The 23683-nt window shown below is 36.3% G+C and overlaps 1 protein-coding gene and 1 pseudogene across 1 annotated transcript in view; one reads left to right on the top strand and one right to left on the bottom strand.

The window, feature by feature from the left end:
• LOC102468111 (nuclear nucleic acid-binding protein C1D pseudogene) lies at positions 1-21545 on the top strand (annotated as a pseudogene).
• FGF9 (fibroblast growth factor 9) overlaps positions 21388-23683 on the bottom strand; it is a 42235-nt gene continuing 39939 nt past the window's right edge. The window contains exon 3 of the mRNA XM_006159520.2: positions 21388-22163. Within this exon, the coding sequence (XP_006159582.1) occupies positions 21918-22163 (246 nt within the window). The 3' untranslated portion in view covers positions 21388-21917. The remainder of the gene's footprint in view (positions 22164-23683) is intronic.

The following is a 23683-nucleotide window of genomic DNA, read 5'->3' as shown; positions in this document are numbered from 1 at the left end:
GGACCCGAGTTGGTCGTAATGGCAAGTGAAGAAATTAATGGAGACTATCCAGTAGAAATTCATGAGTATTTATCAACATTTGAGAATTCCACTGGTGCTGTGGATGAGATGCTGAAGACCATGATGTCTGTTTCTAGAAATGAGTTGTTGCAGAAGTTGGACCCACTTGAACAAGCAAAAGAGGACTTAGTTTCTGCATATACATTAAATTCAATGTTTTGGGTTTATTTGGCAACTCAAGGAGTTAATCCTAAGGAACATCCAGTAAAGCAGGAATTGGAAAGAATCAGAGTATACATGAACAGAGTCAAGGAGATAACAGACAAGAAAAAGGCCGGCAAGCTGGATAGAGGTGCAGCTTCAAGATTTGTAAAAAGTGCCCACTGGGAACCAAAACCTAAAAACGCATCAAAGTTGGCAGTAAAGAAAAAAGTAAAAAGTAACTTTTTTGCTTTTGATGTATACTTATTAAAAACGTACATCATTTTTATTATTTTCACAAAATAGATGATTATGTGGCAATGCAAAGTTTAAATGTATTCCTTACTGAATTCATATATAAATTTACAGTTTAAATTTGTAGTGCTAACTACTGTTTACCCACAGAAAGATTAAATTATCTTTATTGATATTCCTATAGAACACTATGAGGTTCTCTTTTGACAAGACTCATAGTTCCTTATATAGGTCAATCTTGCAAATACTATTTGATAAGCAGCTGTGAAATTTAAGTTAAATGTTCTTTGTAGGGACCAGCAGTTGGCATAATGGCTATGTCGCTGGACTCCCACATAGTCGACCACGGTTTGAGTCCCAGACCCGGTGGCTTAAACTCATGCCGGGCGCGTGTGCGTGCATGCCCAAGATCCCGAGAGGAGAATGTAGGAGAAGGGATTGCGGTGTGGCCGTCCCCCCCGTCTCTCACTCTCACCCTCTGTCTCTCTCTGGTCAAATTAAAAAAATAAATGAATAAATAAATAAAAAATAAAATAGTTTTTTTTAAGAATTAGTTTATTTAACTTTATTATGTATTTATTCATTTTAATTTGACCAGAGAGGGACAGAGTGACAGGGAGGGGGTGAGAAAGCAACCTGCCAGGCCTCGAACTCGAACTCGAACTTCGGTCGGCCATGTGGGAGTCCAACGCCCTTAACCACCACGCCACCTGCTGGCCCCCACATCCAGGTTTTTGTCTTACCACCACAGGTAGTTCCAAAGAAGTTTTGAAGTGAGACTACATCTTCCTGTCTCTCTGTCTCTCTCTGTCTGGCAAGCGCACGTGCCCTATAGCAAAAAACCTCTCCCTCCCCCCAAAAAAATGTTCTTCGTAAACATTTGTACTATTTTATGAATGATGACCTTATAAAGTATATTATTTGTAGGCTGAAGCTATAAGTACATCTGTTTTTACTATATTATATTAAGAAAGGGTGAAATGACTTAAATGTCTATTTTTTTCTGTGTATTAATAGTTACTTTATCATGTTTTCATGATTTTTAGAATTTCTTTTTTGATATTAAAGTGTGAAATTAAAATTTTAAGATTGTACTTTAAAAAAAAAAAAAAGAACCTGTACTGGGACCAGTATATGACATAATGGCTGTCACTGGATTCCCACATAGTCAACAACAATTTGAGTCCTGAACCCAACTGCTTAAACACACTGGGCACATGTGTGTGTGTGCCCAAGATCCCAAGAAGAGACTGAAGGAAAAGGGATCGCACAGTGTGGCTATCACCCGTTGGGGGTGATTTCTCACTTTCTGTCTCTGTCTCTCTAGGGAGCACACACACCCTATAGCTTATATTAAAAAGAGAAAGAAAGAAAAAAAAAGAAAGAAATAGAGAGAGAGAAAGAAGGAAGAAAGAAAGAAGGAAGGAAAGAAAGAAGAAAAAAGAAAGAAAGAGAGAGAGAGAGAGAAAGAAGAAAGAAAGAAAGAAAGAAAGAAAGAAAGAAAGAAAAAAAGAAAGAAAGAAAGAAAGAAAGAAAGAAAGAAAGAAAGAAAGAAAGAAAGAAAGAAAGAAAGAAAGAAAGAGAAAGAAAAAGAAAAGAAAAGAAAAAAGAACCTGTTCTTGAGAGTTTTTGAGGCCTGTCAGGAAGTGACATCCTTTACTTACCTGCCAGGCAGAACTGTTTATGGTACCAGGCAACGTTTCCAAGGGCTTTTGTTGGCTTTCTTGAGCTCCACCTTAGTTCCTTAACTTTCTGGTCATATCCTCAGATAATGACATTTCAGTCAAAGCCCAGGAAATAACCAGTATTTTCGTTTTCTGATGCAAGGCAACCAATATTATTGAACTATGCAAATAACCATTTTGTCACAAAATAAGAACTATCACAAATGTTTTCCAATTTTAAAGGGTCAGGAAGAGAGTCAAGTTTGTGTTTCAATTTCAAAAAGAAAAAAAAATTTTAACAAATTGCCAAACCTATCAACAACTCAAAAGAAAACAAAAAACCTTAAATCTGGAAGACAAAGCATAGAAGAAAATCAGTAATGTTTTAGCCAAATGTCGTAAAATTTCACCAGTTCAATCTCATGTAATTAATTTCTCTTCTGTTGAATTTGCAGTGTTACTGTGGTCCGATCTTTCCATTTAAATCCTGGAAGTTAACATTCAACATTATTAATGGTATTTCTGGGCTTGTTCCTAGCATTAAGTTGGTCATTTTCTTGGTTGCTTTTTGTCTTCTTATTTCTGTCTGTCTGTCTTTAGTTTTCCTGGCATAGCACTCCTTCAGAACTTCTTGAAGATGTGGTCTGGAGTTGGTAAATTCTTTCAGGTTTTGTTTATCTGAGAATGTTTTTATCTTTTCTTTCCATATGCAGAATATCTTGCCAGATATAGTATTCTTGGTTGAAGTTGTTTTTCACTTAACACTTTAAATATATTTTTCTATTCTTTCCTTTCTTGCATCGTTTCTGTTGAGAGATCCAATGTAAGTAGGTTGGGATATCTTTTGTAAATAACCTGAAATTTCTCTCTTGCCAATTTTGGTATCTTGTCTTTATAGTTTTGGCCAATATGACTATGATGGGCCTTGAAGAAGATCTTCTTGAGTTGATTCTATTTTGGGTCCTTTGTATTTCTTGGGTTGATATATTTGAATATCTCTCTAGGTTTGGAAAGTTTCCTTCCAGGATTTCATGAAATAGATTATCAATGTCCTTATTAGTTTTCTTCACCTTCTGGGATACTGATTATCTGGATGTTTGGCGCATAACGGTATCTAGTATTTCTCGTATATTATTCTCATTTTGGGGGGTTATTTTCTCAGTCTTTTTGGTGATTTTTTTTTTCACATCAGAGGTTTTGTCTTCTGTATCTGAGATTCGATGTTCTGTATGGTCTATCTGTTTTTAATACTTTCACAGGAGGTTTTGATTTCCTTTATTACAGCCTTCATCTCTAACAGCTCCATTTGATTATTTTTATGGTGTGTAGTTCTTCTTTCAAATTGTGGAAGAACTTCCTCGTCTCCTAGAACTCGTTGTTTCTTTTCTCTTGCATTTTCCAGAATTCATTGTCTCTCTTCTCTTATATCTCATTTAGTTTTGTCACAATGAATATTCTGAATTCTTTACCTGACACTTCTGTGAGTTCCATTATACTTTCTGAACATCCACCATTCTTAAAATACAGGAAGACTTCAAAATGTTCTTGAAAAAATTGAATTAAAATACAAGTTGATGTTGGTACCAAAAAAAACCCCTGAAAATCATTCTTAGATTTTTTTTTTATAATGTGCATTTTCTGTGAACTTTTTAAAGAACTCGTGTATTGATGTCATATTGATCTTCATCAGTCACCATCCCATAAGTACTCTTTATACTCTTTATAACTGTTTTGTGTGTGTGTGGGTTTTGTTAGCTTATTTTTTATATAGAGTGCATGCACTCACTAGAGAGAAACAGAAAGAGAGAAACAAAGTGAGAAATCACCCCCTAGAGGATGGCTACACCACAATCCCTTCTCCTCTATTCTCCTCTTGGGAGTCTGGGCATGCACACACCTATGCCCAGCATGTTTTTCAAGCTACCAAGCTTGAAACTCAAACCACACAGTTGGCCACATGGGATCCAGCTGCCTTAACCACTAGTCCATCTTCTGGCCCTTTATAACCTTGTATTACCCAAATGTGAGTGGCACTAATACAACAAAATTAATATTTTAGTGAGTTCAATTCTCCTTTTAAACAGTTACACAGCACATTTGGAACATTTAACTCTTATGTCTGATTGATTTCCATTTAAATTGGGTACAGCACTATGTACTCAAGGCAAAGAGTGGCCTAATTTCTATTTAGGCAAACCATAGCTAATTTGTTTACTGTCCTCCAAAAAAACGTTAGCATATCTAGGTGTTGAAAGCTTAAACGAGACTGTGATTGGACCTCCTCTTCTTTTCAAACCATTAATTCATAATCTCACAGTCTCGTCTTTGTGTAAGATCTTGAATGGAAAGTCCAATGGTCCCAAGGATGGGTAATTCAGTCACTGCATTGTGGGTTGTTTAATTCTTCCTTCTCATCTCTCATCAACTTCACAGCATCTGTCTGAGTTCTGGCATTTGTTTTAAATGCTCAGCCCCTAAGAAAGCACAGTAACTGATTGAATGGGTTTGTGATTTGTTCATATATTTGTCACATGGCCCTTAATATAGTTTTTCTAGTGTGCTCAGAATCATTGGGTGTGGTTCCCAGTTTAGCCTTCTGACTGTCTCTGTTTCTGAGATAAAAATAGCCGAACAGGAATTTTGAAACTTAACTGCTGTTGTGAACTAAAAATGTAGAGCTAATCATTATGAACCATGTCAAACAGCTATTCTATGTGCCATTACATCTATGATGTTATTTTCTCATTTTTTGTTTTGTTTCCACATTGTAAGTCCTTTACTGCATATTGTAAGTCAAGACACTTTTTCCTATGAAAGGTGTTGGTTTGTCACATGCAGGTTTGGTTTAGAATACAAGCAGAGGACTCTTTCAGCCTTTGCTGTCACAAATAATTCTCCCTTGTCCCCAGATGGATCACTCGTTGGTAGATCACTCCAGTCCACAGAGCTGATTTTAGAAAATTCACAAAGGCAAACTATACTAATACTGTTTTTCCCTCTGAAAGTTGCCCTTGGCTGCTGTTTAGCAAATCTGAAGAACTCCTCCTTGATGGAAAAGCACCACGTTGTAGTTGTAAGAAACAACATGTTTAAACGTTATGTTATGACAGGATCACATCAGCATCCACATCTCATGTTATTATTTTTTTTAGAGTTTTTTTCTACAAGGCACATGTGCTCACCAGAAAGACAAAGAGACAGAAACCGAGAAATCATCCCCCAGGGGGGAAAGCGCATGCCGCAGTCCCTTCTCCTCCATTCTCCTCTCAGGATCTTGGGCACACACACACACACGCGCCTAGCATGAGTTTAAGCCACTGGGTCCAGGACTTGAACCATAGTCGACTACATGGGAGTCCAGCAACATAGCCATAAGGCCAACTGCTGGTCCCCCATATATCATTTTAATGAAGATCGATATTATTCAGTCATTTATATCACGTTTTCTGAATTTCTTACAATAAATTGCACATAAGCATATACTTTGATAAGTTTGGCACATTTATACACCTAATAAACCAAGATTGTTAGTATATTCATCACCCTAAAGTCTCCCCATGTTCATTGGTGGTAGTTTCTTCTACCTTAGCCTGTCCTACTTACTCGTAGGCCACCATTAGAATTCTGTTGCCCTGACGTTTGTATAATTCTATTTAAATAGAAAGACTCAGTGTGTACTATTTGGTCTTGCTTTTTTCATTCAGCACCATTATTTTGAGATTCATCAATGCTGCAGTGTAGTTCAGTAATTTGTTCTTTGTTATTGCTGAGCAGTATTCCACCATATAGATAATTCTTTATTCATTCACCTGCAGTGTACATTTCGGTTTCCCCTTACTTCTGGTTATTACAAGTAAAGATATATGTCTTTGTATGAACATATGCTTTTATTTCTATTGGGTACACATGTAGGAGTGGAAAGACTGGATCATATGGAAGGTATATGTTTAACTTTTCAAGAATCACCAAAATGTTTTCCAAAGAAATTGCACAACTTTACTTCCTACCGGCTGTGTATGAAAACTGTAATTCCTTCAAATCCTCACCAATATTTAATAGTTGACCTTTTTTGAAAGCAAAAGAGATTTTTGCTATTAGGAATATGCATTCACCAGAGAGACAGAGACAGAGAGACAGAAAGCAAGCAATCACCCCCTGGGGTGGTGACCACACCCCAATCTCTTCTTCTCCTTTCTCCTTTCTCCTCTCAGAATTTTGGACACATGCGCACATGTGCCCACCAGAGTTTCAAGCAGTCAGATCCAGGATTCGAACCACAGTCGATTACATGGAAGTCCAGCACCTGCTGGTCTAATAGTTGACTTTTTAAACTTTAGCCCCTTTAATAAGTATGCATTTCTATCTCATTCTGGTGTTATGTTGCTATCTCCTTGTGATGATATTTACCCTAATAAGTAATGAAGCTGAGCATCTTTTCATGGGTCTATTTGGCGCTTTATATTTCTTGGTGAAGTGTCTGTTCAAATCTTTGATTTGTTTTATCTGGGCTGTTTATTTTATTGAGTTTTGAGAATTCTTTATACATTCTAGATATAAGTTTTTCTTGGAAACATAAGTTACAAATACCACACTATCCTTATTACAGTAGCTTTATAATAAATCTCAAACAAGCATAGTGTAAGGCTTCCAATTTTGTTCCTTTTGAGAGTTGTTTTGACTATTCTAGATCCTCAACACTTCCATATGAACTTTGAAATCAGTTTGTTAACTTGTTAAAGTGAAAAATTAAAATCCCTGAGTTATTTTGATTCAGATTGAATCTATAGATCAGTTTGCAGGAAATTGGCATAATAACATACATTAACTCAGTGTGTATCTCTCCATTTATTTAGCCAATCCTTAATTTCTCACAAACCTGTTTCATAGTTTACAGTGTATTGGTGTTGAACTTCTTTTTGTCATATTTGTCCCTAAAAATTTCTTATTTCTTATCCTATTAAATGTTTTTTATTTCAATATCTGATTGTTCATTAATCATATATAGATATACAATTACTTTTTTTTTTTTTTTTGGAGAGATTTTCACTGTAGGGCACGTGCGCTCGCCAGACAGACAGAGAGAGACATAGAGACAGAAAGCGAGAAATCACCCCCCAGGGGGGATGGTCATGCCGCAATCCCTTCTCCTCCATTCTCCTCTCGGGATCTTGGGCACGCACGCACACGCGCCCGGCGTGAGTTTTAAGCCACCGGGTCCGGGACACGAACCGTGGTCGACTACGTGGGAATCCAGCGACATAGCCATTACGCTAACTGCTGGTTCCCTACAATTACTTTTTGTACATCACTTTGCATCCTGCAATCTTGCCAAACTCATTTTCTAAAGTCTAGTAAATTTCTTGTAGATTTATCAGATTTTCTACATAGATGATTATGTCAGCTGACTTTCCGATTTGGGTGCCTTTTATTTCTTTCTCTTTTCTTACTGCACTAGCTAGAATTTCCTGTATAATGCTTGATAGAAGTGGTAAGAATGGGTACCCTGGTTTTGTTCCTGAGTTTCCTAGAAAATCACTCAATCTGTCATAAATACAATGTTCACTATAGGTTTCTCATATATACCCTTTATCAGGTTCAGGAAGTTTCTTTCTATTCTTAATTTGCTGAGTGTTTTATCAGAAATTACTTGCATTTTGTCAAATGCTATTTCTATGCATATTGAAATAATACTACACACACACACACACACACATACATATATATACATATATATATATATATATATAGAGAGAGAGAGAGAGAGATATCAGTTTGATAACAAGATGAATTATTCTGGTTTCCCGTTCTTAAAGCAACTTGCATTCTTGTGATAAACTCCACTTGGATAATCTGTATTACCCTTCTTATATGTGATTGGATTCAATTTACTAAAATTATATTTAGAATATTTGTTTCTATGTTCATGATACATGTTAGTCTTTAGTTTTCACTCCTTATAATGTCTTCTCTGTTTTAATTTATAAACTAAATTAAAAGCATCATCTTTTCTTGAATTTTCTGAGTTTATCTTAAGATGGCAATTCCTGGGACCGGCAGGTGGCGTGGTGGTTAAAGGCACTGGATTCCCACATGGCTGACCGTGGTTCAAGTCCCAGATCTGGCAGCTTGCTTTCTCACTTTCTCTCTCTCTCTCACTCTGTCCCTCTCTGGTCAAATTGAAATAAATGAATGAATAAATAAATAAATAAAGTTAAATAAAATAATTCTTTAAGAAATAAAAAGATAGCAATTCCTTAAATGTTTGGAATTTATCAGTGATGCTGAGCTTTTTATGGAAACATTAATTACAAATTCAATTTCTTTTTTAAAAAAAATACATTATCTTTTTCTTGTTGAATTAACTTTGCTATTTTGGTAGTTTGTGTTTTTTGAGAAATTTGTCCATGTATCTAATTGTTGAATTTATTCAACATGAAGCATCTACATCAATTATTTTTTATATTCTCTTCATTTAACCTCTGTAAAATCTGTAGTAATGTTGCCTCTATTTTTAGACAGCTGCAATTTGGATCTCCATTCTCTCTTTTCTAACCAGTTTGGCTAAAGATTTATCAATTTCTCAATTTTACTGAGTTTTGTCAAAGTTTTCAGGGCTTTTGTTTTTGTTTTTGTTTTTTAATAGTTGTTCCACTTTCTATTTCCTTAATTTCCCAATTCTTTCCCCTCCATTCTCCTCCTGGGATTTTGGACATGCACATACATATGCCAGCATTATTTTTGAGTTGCCAGATCTGGGACTGAAACCATGGTCAGGCATGTGGGAATCCAGTACATTAACCACCATGCTACCTGCTGGACCGTAGTATTCCAGAACCTCTGGTATGTAATAGTTCAATTTTTTATCCTGTTTAAACTAATCTCTAATTTACTTTTGACTTCTCTTTTGAAATATGGTTAAAATATGTTATTTAGTTTCCAGTATTTGGGAATTATCCACACACCATTCTACTAATTGAATTCCATTGTTAGAAAACTTTCATGTATGATTCATCCTATTAAATTTATTAAGATTTGTTTTATGACTCAGAATATCTTGGTAAATGTTTCTTGTGCATGTAAAAGAAAGTAGAAAGTCTATTCTCTATCATTGGGTAAAATGTTCTAAGAACGTCAATTAAGTCGTATTGGCTGATAATGTTGTATAAACACCTTGTGTTATTAATTATTTGTTATCTATTTGTTCTATCAGCTCTTTTTTAAAAGGTTATTAAAATCTTAAATTAAAATTGTGAATTTAGCCATTTATTCTTGAACTTTTAACACATTTATCTTCATGTATATTGAAGCTCTGTTAATAAGATATACAAACATTTTGTGTGCTATATTCTCTTGATGAATTGGCTCTTTTATCATTATGAAATAATATTCTTTATTCCTGATTATATTCCTAGCTATGAAATCAAACTCATCCAATATTAATACAGTGGCTTCTGCTTCTTTTGATTAATGTTAGAATAGTATATGTTTTCCTATTCTTTTACTTCAGTTTATCTGTGTCTTTATGTTTAAAGTGTATTTCTCATAATCAGAATATAATTGGATCTTACTTTTTAAAATCCAGGGGTCAGCAGATGGCATGGTGGTGAAGGTGATGGACTCCCACATGATCAACCACAGTTCAAGTCCCAGACCTTGAAATTCACACTGGGCATGTGTGTATGTGTGCCCCAAATCCCAGGAGAATAGAGGAGAAGGGATTGTAGCATGGCCATCCCCTCTATGGGGGTGATTTTTTTTTCCTAACCAACTGAGTTTTATTTGTTGTATAAATCACTTAATATCTTTCAGGTGAAAAAATACTAAATTTGAATAAAGATATTACAAAATGAATTAGAGCCCAATAAAAATAAGCTTTGGGGAGGGAACATAATTCTACTCAGTTAAGGCAAACATTTTTATAGACCACAGATTAATTTTTAACACCCATCATGCCATGAATTCATAGGGAATAGGTTCCAGTAGCTCAGGCTCCTTTCCACTGGTTCTCACAAAGTGTGCTTATCTGGGTGGAGCAGGCTGGCGCTTTAGTTGAACCCAGGTACCTTTCTCTTTTTTACTTCCTTCTTTTTCTGGTCATTTTCCTTCACAAGTTTTAGGAAGTTACCTCTGTTCTGCTCGCCAGAAAGACAGAGAGACAGAAAGCGAGAAATCTCCCCCCAGGGGGGATGGCCATGCCACAATCCCTTCTCCTCCATTCTCCACTCGGGATCTTGGGCATGCACACACACACACCCAATGTGAGTTTAAGCCACCAGGTCCGGGACTCATTGGGGTTGACTACATGGGAGTCCAGTGAGGCAGCCATTATGCCAACTGCTGGTCCCACCACTCCAAGCTTTCTAAAAGGCCTAGAGAACAGCTATCCTTGCCTCTCCTCTTTCCCTTTGTGTTCCTCATTTTGGTTAATTACTGGAAGATGGTGGTTCTAGCCAAAAGGCAGTGGGGGTGATTTCTGACTTTCCCTCTCACTGTCTCTCTGTCTCTCCCTCTGACAAGTGCATGCACCCTATGGCAAAAACCTTTAAAAAAATTCAATCTAATAATCTATGCCTTGGAATGTTTAGACCACTTACACTCAGTGTGATTATTAGTATGGAAAGCTTTAAGTATAACTTGTTTTTGTTCTGTTTGTTTGTTTGTTTGCTATAGGGCATGTGCAGCCACTGGAAAGACACACAGAGAGAGAGAGAGAGAGATCACCTTCCAGAGGTGGTGGTCATGTCGCGACCCCAATTCCTCCATTCTCCTTTTGGGATTTTGAGCACATACATACACATGCATCTACTGCGTCTCTCAAACTGCCAGGTCCAAGATTCAAAACATGCACTTGGCCACATAGGATTCAGCTGCTTCAACCTCCATTCCATCTCCTGTTCCATTAAGTATAACATTCTGTTATAACTCTTTATTTCCTCAGTGATTGATTTAGGGTTGATACCACACATCTTTAACTTATTGTGATATTATACCACTTAACATTTAATATGAGACCCTTATAGAAATTTACTTCCATTTCCCCCTCCTAAATTTATGCTGTTATAATACTCTTACACCTTTACATATGCAATAAGTCTCATACTAAATTGTTATTATTTTTGTTCATACAGTCAATTAACTTCTTAAAAGATTTAATAATTTAAAAAGTTTATATATTTACCAGTGTGGTTATTATGTTTGGTGCTCTTCATTATTGTATAGATTTCTATGTGATATATTCTTCCTAAGATTCTAACACTTATAAAATTAACAATTTACATTTATAATTTTACCATTTTTACAGTATGGGTCAGCTAATGAATTCTTTCATCTTTTGTATATTAGAAAGAGTTGCATCATTGTTTCTGAAATATATTGTTAGTAGGTATATAATTCTGGCTTGACAGCTTTGCTATTTTTTTCAAATAATTATTTTATTTAACTTTATTTATTTACTTATTTTAATTTGATAAGAGAGAGAGCAAGAGAGAGAGAGAGAAAGCAAACCTCCAGGTCCGGGATGTGACCCACGTTTGGCCATGTGGGAGTCCAGCACCATTAACCACCACACCATGTCCTGGTCTGACAGCTTTGATCTTTGAGTACTTTAAAGATCTTACTCCACTGTCTTCTTTCCCACATTGTTTCTAATAAAAAATCTGCTGTCATCCTTAATTTTATTTCTTTGTATGTAACATGTGCTTTTAAACTGGCTGATTTTAAGATTTTATCTTTTCAATGGTCATCAGCAATTTGATTATAATGCTCCTGGATGTAATTTTTTTTCATGTTCCTTACAGTTGAGTATCATTGAGCTTCCTGGATCTGTATGCTTATAGTTTTTTATCAAATTCAGACATTTTCTAGCAATTATTCATTCAAATATGTTTGTCTCCTTTCTCTCTCTCTCTCTTTCTCTCTCTCTCCCCCCTCCTTTTGGGTATTTTAATTATGCATTAAGCTGATTAAAGTTGTCTCACAGTCCACTGATGCTCTGTTCAGTTTTTTTTTTTAATTTTCTTTCCTCTTTGTCTTTCATTTTAGATAGTCTCTATTGTTATTTCAAGAGCATTCATTACTTCTTTTGCAATATCTAAATTGTCACTAATCCTTTATAATGTATTTTTCACCTCACTCATTATAGTTTTTGTCTTTAGAAGTCCAATTTTAATCTTTTCCTATACCTTCATGCCTTTTAAAAATACAGCATATAGTTATAACAGCTATTTCAATGTATTTTTTTTCTGCTCATTATAACATCTTTATAGTTCTACATCAATTTGAATTCACCAATTTTTTTTCTCTCTTCATTATGGGTTGCATTTTTCTGGGTCTTTGCATGTCCAATAATTTTTAATTAGATGCCAGATATTGTGTCTTTTACCTTCCTGGATGGTGGGTTTTCACTGTTCTATAAATATTGTTAAGGTTTGTTTTGGGTTAAAATTAAGATACTTGAAAATAGGTTCTTTCTGGTGTTGCTTTTGAAACATGTTAGGAGGGACTGGAGTATTTATATGGTTAATTATTCCCACAACTGAGGCAAGACCCTTCCGTGTAATCTACCCAATGCTCTGTGAATCTTGAAATTTTCTACTCTGGGTAGTAGATACAGGTACTATTCCTTCCCTTTGTAAATGCCAAATACTGCTACCTCTTATCCTTTATGCTAGCTCATTCCCTGCCCTCAGGTAGTTTCCTTATGCTCATGCACTAATCAGTACACAGCTAAAGAGCAGTAACTAATCACATGTATTTATAAATTGCTCATACATTTGTCACATCCTCTTAATATAGTTCCTTGAGTATGCTCAGAACCACTGGGTGTGGTTCCCAAATAAGATAGCCTCATGACAAACTGTCACATGTTTCTGAGATAAAAACAGTCACACAGGAATTTTGAAACTTAACTGCTGTTCTGAACTAAAAATATAGAAGTAATCATATAAAGCATGCCAAAAAGGTATGCTAAATTACTTCATATTGACCTTATATGTGTTTTATTTTTCATAGATACTTTTCAATTTAAAGTCAAATCAAGAAGATTCTTTTTAAAATAATTTTAAGCACTCATTTGAATTAGAACTAAAAGATTTCCAAATGGCTTATGTCTATTATTCAAAATACTTGCATTAAAGAGATGGTACTCTACTTTATACCATATCCCAATGACCTGACTCAGGAAGAAGTAATATTTTCCACAAAGGAGACAGGGAAAAAAAATCTCCTGACATTTCCACAATAAGTAGGCACAACTCAACTGGGTCAATGCATATTTATACTGTACATGAAAACAAATTTTACTTAATTTATGTCTACTTTCACAATTCTGCAAATATATATGTATGCATACATATATATATATATATATCTTGATAAATACATTAATATTTCAATAAAAAGTCCCTTTCACTTTAATATAGGTCAAGTTCTAAGTCATATATTGGATCTTACAGACATGCCAAAAAGTAGTGGGTTTAATCTAACAGTAAAACTGATTCACTGGCCGAATTTTAAAAGTGGTATTTTCAAGCCACAAATGTGATTTATGAATGCCAAACAGAACTTCTATTATACAAAATACAAAATAATATTTATTTTTATTTTATATTTAATTCTTCTAAAATCTGATCTGATATTTAGAAAAAAAAATATGCAACCCAAGTGTCTATTGAAACCAGCTCATTAGGAATAAAACAACTCATTTGAGATGGAATTTGGCCATTTAAAGTTAATGATACATTTGAAACATATTTAGAACCATGTGGAATACAAAATGAGGCCAAAAAATTGCAATCTGCTTTTGGGCTCCTGGGTATGGATTAGATGTTACTAGACCAAATTTTCAGGCACATTAATTCATGTAGTTCAACAGGAAGTTTTATTAATACCAACACAACTCTTCCACTCAATAATCTATATTTTAAAAGGAATAAGCACCTGGAACAAAATGAAAGTCTAGAAGAGAATAGTAGAATTTTCATCAGAATTCTACTGCTCACATAGAAAGCCTAGGAAATATGCCAATAGAAGGAAACAGGAAGCATATATAGGCACTTTAGAGTCACCACAAATTTTAAGTTGATTATTTGAAGCAGATCATTGGAATTAATGGTCTCAGGCTAGCAGGTGGCATGAGATTAAGGTGCTGGATCCCACACGGTCAGCGCCACTGTTTGAATCCTGGACCCAGCAGCCTGAAAAACTTGCCAGATGCATGTGTATGTGTGTCCAAAATCCCAAGAGGAAATGGAAGAGAAGGGATTGATGTTTGGCTATCTTCCAGGGTGGTAGGGGGTGACTTCTCACTTTTCCTCTCTATCTGTCTCTCTGGTGAGCATCTTATGGTCTTACAACACACAATCTAAAAGAAAAAAGTAATGGTCTCATTTCTAATTTTGTGCCCCCTCACCCTGGAATCATTCATAACCCTCATCTATCTCTAGATGGCACTTCAGACACATAGTAAATGACTAAAGCTCTTAGGCTTTACTCAACCAGGGTCAGTCATGAAGACTGAAGGAGGAAGAGTTTCATTTCTTGCCCATATGCCCTGCTTTGAATGCTGCTCTGATTCAATTAGCTCTAATTTACTAAGCCAAATTAAAGATCATAAAACTCTTCTGGGAAAATTTTAAGGACCATCTACCATACTCTGGTAGCTTATTCTGTAACATGCGCCTAAACATGTCTAGTCTTTAAATGTGGGATAGGGAGGGGAGACCTAAAAGAGTGGGAATACCCCTATAACTAGAAAAAGAAAGCAAAGCAAGCCACAAGGAAGCCAGAAGCTGATTAACTACAGATTTGTAATTCTAGTAAAGACAAACAGAATGAAAGGCTTTATCCCTTCAACCAAGATGTACAATTCCATCCCTCTGGCATTTAAGTTATGGTTATAGGTTATATGTTCATCTACATTCCCATAAGGTGGTTTCTATGGGGAAATGAGACATTTTCCAATTTCCATTTCATCAGTTCTTCTAGACCAGTGAGAGAAATCTTGCCTGAGCTCTTGTGCCACTAAAGACATCACAAATCTACAATTGATAAACTTTTGGACTTCTATGCCTTTTTTCTTGGATTTCCCCATGGAAGGAAGGTGAGGGAACAGGGTACCTCCAGTTCATTTATTTCAAAAGAAGCCCATTTACTGCCAAGAAGATGTTCATCTACAAAAATAATCTGAATCATCAAATTTAAGGACTCCCTCTTAAAACACTGTCCTACTTAGAATTATAGGACTTGAATGGGACTACTTCTGAGTTCTTAAATGTGTACAAAGTAAATTAAATACAAGTTGAAAAAGAGTGAATTTCATGGATAATTGCCAAAGTTATCCTCATTGCATTTAAGTGTGGGCAGTTCAGTCTTTCAGTATCTTAGGTAGGTACTATGTCTCTGTAATCACTGACATTAAATCCACTTTGGTATGTAAAGTAATAAGATCAGAATGTTATCTGTTTGATATATTTTTTTACAACTATATCTTTAGCACTGTTCACATCATAAGGCAATTGCTTAATACGTATTTGTTGAAGGAATTAAGTGAATATTTTAAGCTTACATTTTTTCATTTATTTTCCTGTATTTTTATTATGTTGCAGATTTTGTCTGTGACATAAGGTAAATATAAGGGGAAAAATTAAATGAGTAATGTTAACAAAAACTAGTAGAGTTGCTTTCCTCTGGATAGAAACCAAGAGTAACAAATGAGCATTCTGAATGAGGCCACGGATAATTCCGGGGAACAGAACTAGTCTGACTAGAAGACCATCTCCTTGAACCAATGCCCACCACAAAGGGTAGGAAACCCTCCAAGACCAAAGTTGGCCAGTTAGCCAACACCCTTCACATCCTTAAGCTCAGCCACAGCTGTCAGGCAAACATCAGTAAGAGGTATGATGAGCCCAACATCTCAAAAGACAAAGCACTTTCTCAACATCCATCGGTCAGTGATTCTACAGCTGTCTTTTCCAGAACTCTTACTCATCCTTTCCATTTCACCTTCGATTTAGTGACCCGAGGCACTCACAAGTCTAGATTGTGTGCACCTTTTGTTCCCCAACTCCTCATACCTTCTTTATCCCAGTTTTCATCACAATATATTATGACATCCATTTGTTTAAACATTGTATGTGCTATCAGTGACTATCTTCTTTCTCACTGATATCAGTTCCACATGATAGAATAAAGGAAAGAAGGAAGTAAGTGAGGAAAGAAAAATAGGAAGGGAAGGTGAGAGGGAAAAAGAGTTTGGTCAACCATAGAGGCCTCCTTCTGAAGAGTAGAGTATTTCCTCCTTCTGAAGAAGCACTTATAATTCTATTATCTTTACAAACAAGGAAAAGTCCTCTTATTAGTAGTATGAAATGGAAATCTCACAACCCTATTATTTACCAACCCTATGTGTGCAAATGCATGCACTAGAAGCCAGAGGTAACAGCCTGGTGGAGCTTTTGGAATGTTCTGCAACACCCCCACAAAATGGTTAAGAAAAAGCCTGCATGAGTGTTTTTAGAATAAGTTTCTCTAGGAACATTATCAATAATGCTCACTATCGCCCTGTGTAAGGAGGGCAGAACCCTTGTTCGATTCTGAAGGTTCTCATTACAATTTTTCTTTTAACACCAAAGCTCCCAATATCAAATTTTCCTGGATAAGTCCACTAATATCTATGGGAATCATAATCAAAACTACAAACATAATCTAAAAGACTTTCCGAAAGGGACAGAAAAAAAAAACAAGTTCTATAAGCAAGCACAGCTAACCAAGGGATATTCCAATATCCAGTGTGTCTACAAAATGTGTAAACTTAAAAAATGTTCTCCATGATATAAGCTAAGATACAGTTGCAGAAAATGAGATTTTTTTTTTTTTTTTAGAGAGAGATATTTTTGCTCTAAGGCATGTGTGCTCACTCGAGAGAGAGAGACAGCGATACAGGAAGTGAGAAATCACCCCCTAGGGGGATGGCCATGCATCAATCCCTTCTCCTTTTGGGATTTAGGGCACACATGCCTGGCATGAGTTTTAAGCCACCTGGACCCAGACTCGAACCACAGCCACTATGTGGAGGGCCAGAGACCATTACGCCATCTGCTGATCCCAAAAATGGGAGTTCTAAGTAAGAATTTTCCCTTTTACTATTAACCAAAATAGTAAAGAAGCCTCATAATGGTTTGACCTTAGAGTCAGACATTGGCCTAGCACCCTGATGAGTACAGCGTGGAGGAAAGTACAGCAAGAGGAAAAGTACATGTTAAAAATACTCTTTGTTGGGGTAGGACAATGGCACAGTGGCAAAATGCAATACCTTGTGAGACTGACACACATGGGAAAGTTCTAGGGTTGCATCCAGAGACCTCCCTGAGTAGACAGGGCACACCCAGGACACAGGACTGGCAGAAGCTGGGTGTGGATCACAATATCAATGCCTTGTTGGGGGAGTTCCCTCTCTCCCGCTCTCTTTCACCTCTTTTTCTCTCACTCATGGAAGAAATAAATAAACTTTACAAGAAAAAAAATATTCATTTCCTTCTTCCCAAAGGAAATCATAGACTTTATTTTTTTATTTCTGCATATTCTCTGGTGGAAAAAAGGTTGCATCAAACTTTTTTCTAAAGACCTAAGAGCAACCACAGAGGCATACTCCAAGTACAAAATATCATACTTCTAAGCCACTGTTCACATATTTGCAACCAAACTTTCTGTGACAAAGTTTCATTCTACAAACTTCAATCTCTAAATTTGGGGCTGTATATTGAAAAAGGCAGGAATAACTTTTTGTTACAATTCTCTAGTCTACTTTTTTTTTTAAGAGATATTTTTGCTCTAGGGTGTGTGCACTTGCCAGAGAGACAAGGAGAGACAGAGAGAGAGAGAGAGAAAGCAAGAAATCACCCCCCGGGGGGATGGGCACGCTGCAGTCCCTTCTCTTCCATTTTCCTCTTGGGATCTTGGACACGCACACGCACGTGCCTGGAGTGAGCTTTAAGTCACTGGGTACAGGACTTGAACCTTAGTTGACTATATATGAGTCCAATGGTGGAACCATTATGCCATCTGCTGATCCTTCCATTCTACTTTTAAGAACAAAATAACAATTCAAAAATGTGGAGTATCTATGGATACACGTGGGTATCATATAGCATGCTGACCACAGATAAACATGTCAACCTGAGGGGGGTTGGTGGCTAACACACTTTTTTTTTTAATCCTTCTAGCATATTCTCCCACCCTCATCATTTCATTGCTCCTTTGTGTAAGTGACCATAATCAGTGGATCTAAATTTGGCACATTTCAAAGTCAAGTAATGTAGCAAACAGAATTTGACCTCAAATAATATGCCTTTGTGCAGACACCCATTCAAGTAAATGTGCACACATACTGTCTTGCTTGCTGCAAATTAATAAATCTTCATCCTAGATTATCTGCTTCTTCACCAAATGCTCACAGCAAAGACAAGACATCTGGATGTGTTTGTTCCTCCCCTCTTACCCCCACACCCCAGCCCCTTAACACACATGCACAGCTGCAAGAGCAAGGAGAATATGTTTTTAGATTCCATTGGTTCATGCAGGCACAGAATCTGAAGCAGCTCCAAAATGGACATCAAGTAAAAAAATACCAGTTTTCAAAAGTCTGTAATTATGTATTTACACAAATTACATAATCCTGTATGTATTTACATACAATTACAGATTATCAAGTAAATAACACAATGCTGTAGTGTTAATGAGATGAAATAGAATGAAAACACCATAAACGGAAGCCATTCGTTTTCTACAAAACAGGACCTGGCAGGGCAGGTTCCCCAACACTGACCTGGCATGTCCTTCAACACTGCTTGGGGACATTCACATGACAGATGGGAAGGTGGTTCAGTCCATGCCCGATAAGTCTTTGACCACAATGCAAGTGCTGGCACCAACAAGATAGTGGTTTGGCTATCTGAGCATCTGCTTGTGAAACTGGAACCACCCATTCCACCCGTAGCTCAGGGCTGCCATCCAACGGGCTTTGGGTCTCTTAGGACAAGAACTGGATGCAAACGCCTGAGCTGGGGATGATTCGCTCTGCTGCCCAACAGACAATGCCCATGCCAAAACCCTGAGCCATCTACTCTCCCAGTACACCTATATACATAAATTGCATAAATCAATATTTATATACAGACCATTACAGTTTAATGTATCAATTGCTAAAAGCATATATAACATTTTGCTTTTCATTTTGGGGGTACCAAAACAAAATACTTAACTCCGAAAGTAGACATTAAAGTAGCATTTTCTAGGAATGCATGGAGATTTTAATCTTTTTCACATTACATTTTTTTCTTCTTTCAGGATGATTATTTAGGGCCTCATGCCACTTTAAGACTACTTTTGGCTGTTTTCTAAAATCAAATTCTTCAGTGCTAAATGTTATACCTACAACATTCTAGAAATTTGGTTCTTCTCTGTGGTCAAATGTTTAATGATCTTAAGCCAAAAAAAAAAAAAAAAAAAGAAGAAGAAGAAATGCCTTTTGGAAAAACAGAAGCCTGAATATGTGCATATTTTAGCAGCAGCAATGGGTTAAATAATAAATAAGATGACTACTTCTTGGAATTAAATGCAGTTTCTGTATAGTAAAAAAAGAAGAAAGAAATGAAGAGGACATTCTGACCTTTATCATAAATCAACTATTTTACATTGCTCTGTCCCCTCCCCCAAAATATTTAGTTCCAAATATTAGACTTGGTTCTCCTTAATGCACAAGAGTAGGACGGCATTGCCATGGACTCCGACGTGGACCGCAGCAAGGATACATGTCTGCTCAGAACCGTAGTCATGTACTGCTGGTCAGAACAGCTTTAACTCGCCAGTGACAGACTTTTATTCTTTATAGAGAATGTGCATCAGGGCAAAACAAAGTCGGAGTATTACATTTTAAAATTGGTTACATAAATCCCAGTAGATTTTTTCACTGCCACTTTCAATTTCCAAACATAACTGGCTACAAAGTGTTAGATGTAGATGAGAATTTGCTATAAATTCCTTTTTCTTAAATATTGCTTTAAGAATTTGGCTCTTTTCTCCTTAGTATATAGTAAGAAATAGTCTCCCTTGCCCAAGGGCAAGTTCTAAAATTATTGCTACTAAAGAAATAGGTATTCTTACGCTTTTCAGCATAAAACGATATAAAAGCCTTGTAAAAGATATTCTATATAGTAACCTCCCCTCTAAAAAAATTGAGTGCGTGTGAAGACTATTTTAAAAAACAAAACACAGTCAACAAGTATAATACTTTCCCCCCTTATCATTATTATTGTTAAAGATTTATTAAGTTCATTTTGTAAGTTTTACTTGAAGGGTGCTAACCATATAATGATGACAGTTCACACCCAAACCAATTTTCTATAAAAGATGTTACAATGACCCCTATGGTACTTGCATAATTTCATATCTAATAGCCAAGTGCACAAATAGAAAGTTTACAAGTATGAGCCTATTAATCGGATTCTTGTCTCTTATAAAAATTAAAAAAAAAAAAATGGCTGTGCTTTTTAAGCTTCCCCACCCCCCCATTTGAGAATTCTAAATCAGTAGAAAGTTTGATGTGAGTCCTGTTGTTCTGGAGACTGGCTAAAATAAAAGCATAGTTATTGTTTAGCTTTGGTATATTCTGCGATAGACTTTAACAAGTAAGACATATACCAACCTACCAACCCTTAGTTTCCAGCCATGAAGTTACAATGATGGAGTCACTTATGAGAGAGGAAATATTACAGACACAGAATTAAAGGTTGAGACCCAGTTTATCTTTAATCCTCTGGGATAAGCTATGAAACAAGCAGTCTGAAGAGTGAATACTCAGTGTCATGAGCAATGTGCATAAGTTTACAATAATACGGGCACAAAATAGATTGTCGCCTTTAGTACATTAGGGTCATTAGGATTTCTCATATCCATGCACCGTTATACCTACTTGCATGAATTTACCACAGGTTCATAGCAGACTTTGCCATTTAATGCTTACAGAGCCTAAAGCTTCCAAAATGCCTATCTGGCCTGTACATATTTCATTAAAAATAAACTCTATATAATAAATAAATATATAAAATAAATAAAATGTTGCCTTTGGAATTTCTATAAATAAATTTAACTTTTTTTTTCTTTTTTTTTCCTTTTTTTTTTTTTTTTTTTTTTTTTTTTTTTATAAAAGGTTTTTTTTTTTATTTTTACGGGGGTGAATTTTTTTTTTTTTTTTTAGTTTAGTTTTGTTTTAAGTTCACTGGGATGATACCAGTGAGAATTAACTGAAAAAGTCTTTTAAGTAAGACTGCACCCTTCATGCCTCTGAAAATGCAGCGTACGCTTGCGCAGGCCACCAGCCAAAATCCGGATGAGTCGAAGTATGGCAGCCGTGCTGATATAGGATGAAGTACAACTGATCAAAAATGTAAAAGCGTGTCTATTTCCCAGCATGCATCAGGCCGTTGTCCTCTCACTTCTCTCTTCGACTTCCCTGCTACTCATTCACTCGCACACTCACACTCCTCTCACACAGTCTCTCAGTCTTCTTTCACAATAAATCAAGCAAGTGGCCCTAGGCAGCCCTCCAGGAGGACAAGCCTTTAAGTGCAGAACAAAATCAGCATGTTCCCATCCAAACATCCACCATACATTATGCATGCGACAAAGTTTGGCAACAGTGGAGCTGATGTGATGACACAGCTAATCAATAAGAACCCACCGCATGAAACCTTTATAGTGGTTACTTTTTTAAGGGCTCAAGTGAAGAAACTGTCTTTGTCAACTTTGGCTTAGAATATCCTTATATAGTTCAGGTACTTTGTCGGGATCCACGGGTCTAGGTAAAAAATGTGTGAATTTCTGGTGCCGTTTAGTCCTGGTCCCTTCTCTTGGAGTCCCGTCTTTATTTAATGCAACATAGTATCGCCTTCCAGTGTCCACGTGTTTATATAGGTTCGATGAGTACGTATTATACCAGTTTTCTTCAAACTGTTCTCTGAATACACACTCTTGGGTTAGTTTTTCCTGTATTAAAAAAAAAAAAAAAAGAAAGAAAGAAGAAAATGAATAAATAATATGTGCAAGAATACTTTCTATATTAAAAGTTACTATTCAATTGTTACAGACTGCAACTCTGATGCGAAAATACTGATTATAACCATTTTCATACATTTTGCAAAAACTACTTAAAACTCTAGATCTAACTATATTTTAACCTTATTCATAAAGACTAAATAAAACAAAAGATTCTCAATGTTTTCTAGTTAAACTCTTCCACATACCAATTATTTGAATGACTCAATGACAAAGAACAACTAGCATGCTGGGTCATTCTCATTTTTACTATGACAATTAGATAGTGATCTTCCTGGGATGGAAGAGTCCTTGTGGAAGCCCAAAACACAGATAACTACTCCATTTTTAATATACTTTTTATAAAGTACTTGTTATATGAACCAACATTATCAGTGATGTCAGATATTTTCTGTCTTTTTAAGCAGTGCCATTTAATATCTAAGAATGGTCTTAAACTTCAGTGTATGATAGAATCATCTGAGATACTTTTTCAAAATGCAGATCTGTTGAGACCTTCCTGAGCATGCCAGGTGTACATGAATGTGCCCATGATCCTGGGGCAGGATCACAGCATGGTGATCCTGTTCGGGAGATGCTAACTTGCTCGTGCTCTCTCTTTTTCTCTCCCCTCCCCCGCTCTCTCTCTCTCTCTAAAATAAACATTTTTAAAATGCAAATTCCTGACTCTCCAACCCCTTAAAATCCTGATCTAGAAAGTCTCAAAATATACATTTTTACTTCTTTATATGTTTGTTTGCTTATTTATTTATTTATTCCATGAAAAAGAGAGAGAGAGACAGAGTACCCCCAATGGGGACTTAATATCCTCATCCATCCCCGCTTCAGCCAGTCCCAGAACATGGGCATGTGCATGTGCATGTCTGCCATACTCAGTGAGGCCTCTGGATGCAAACCCAGAACCTTCCCAGGTGGGTCATCCTCAAAGAGCATTGTTTTACCATTGCCTCACTATCCAGCCCTGAAATACACATTTAATGGGCCCCTTGGAGAATTCTTAGGAAGATAAGCCTCTTTCTACATCTTAAAATACAGCGTTTTCTACCGTGACTGAGCAAGTCTTCCAGAATACAAAGAAATAAGAACAAATATTCTGACTCAATTATTTCCTTGAATTTCAATAGAAGAGCCACTCAACTAAAAAACGTTTATAAAGGCCACATTTTCAGGCACACAGATTTCAGGGCAAAAGTAGTATTTATTCCTACATTCCTAGGGCACAAAAGTTCCACATCTTCATAAAAAATATTGTAATTCCTATGCACCTGAGCTCTGGAAAACTGGGGTCCCAATCAAGCCCTTAAATTAGGGATTGGACAGCTACAGTACCCGACCAGAAACAACATACACAACACACCCCAAGGCCATGAATACGCTTCAGGCAGAAATGCTGGGTCTATGCTAGACCTGGGAAATAAGGCAACAGAATTTACTGACCTTTTTGCTGTTCT

The sequence above is a fragment of the Tupaia chinensis genome, unplaced genomic scaffold, assembly GCF_000334495.1.
Source record: "Tupaia chinensis unplaced genomic scaffold, TupChi_1.0 Scaffold000634_1, whole genome shotgun sequence".
Taxonomy (NCBI): domain Eukaryota; kingdom Metazoa; phylum Chordata; class Mammalia; order Scandentia; family Tupaiidae; genus Tupaia; species Tupaia belangeri.
The sequence above is the reverse complement of the archived record's forward strand: the minus strand, read 5'-3'. Positions and strand labels throughout refer to the sequence as shown.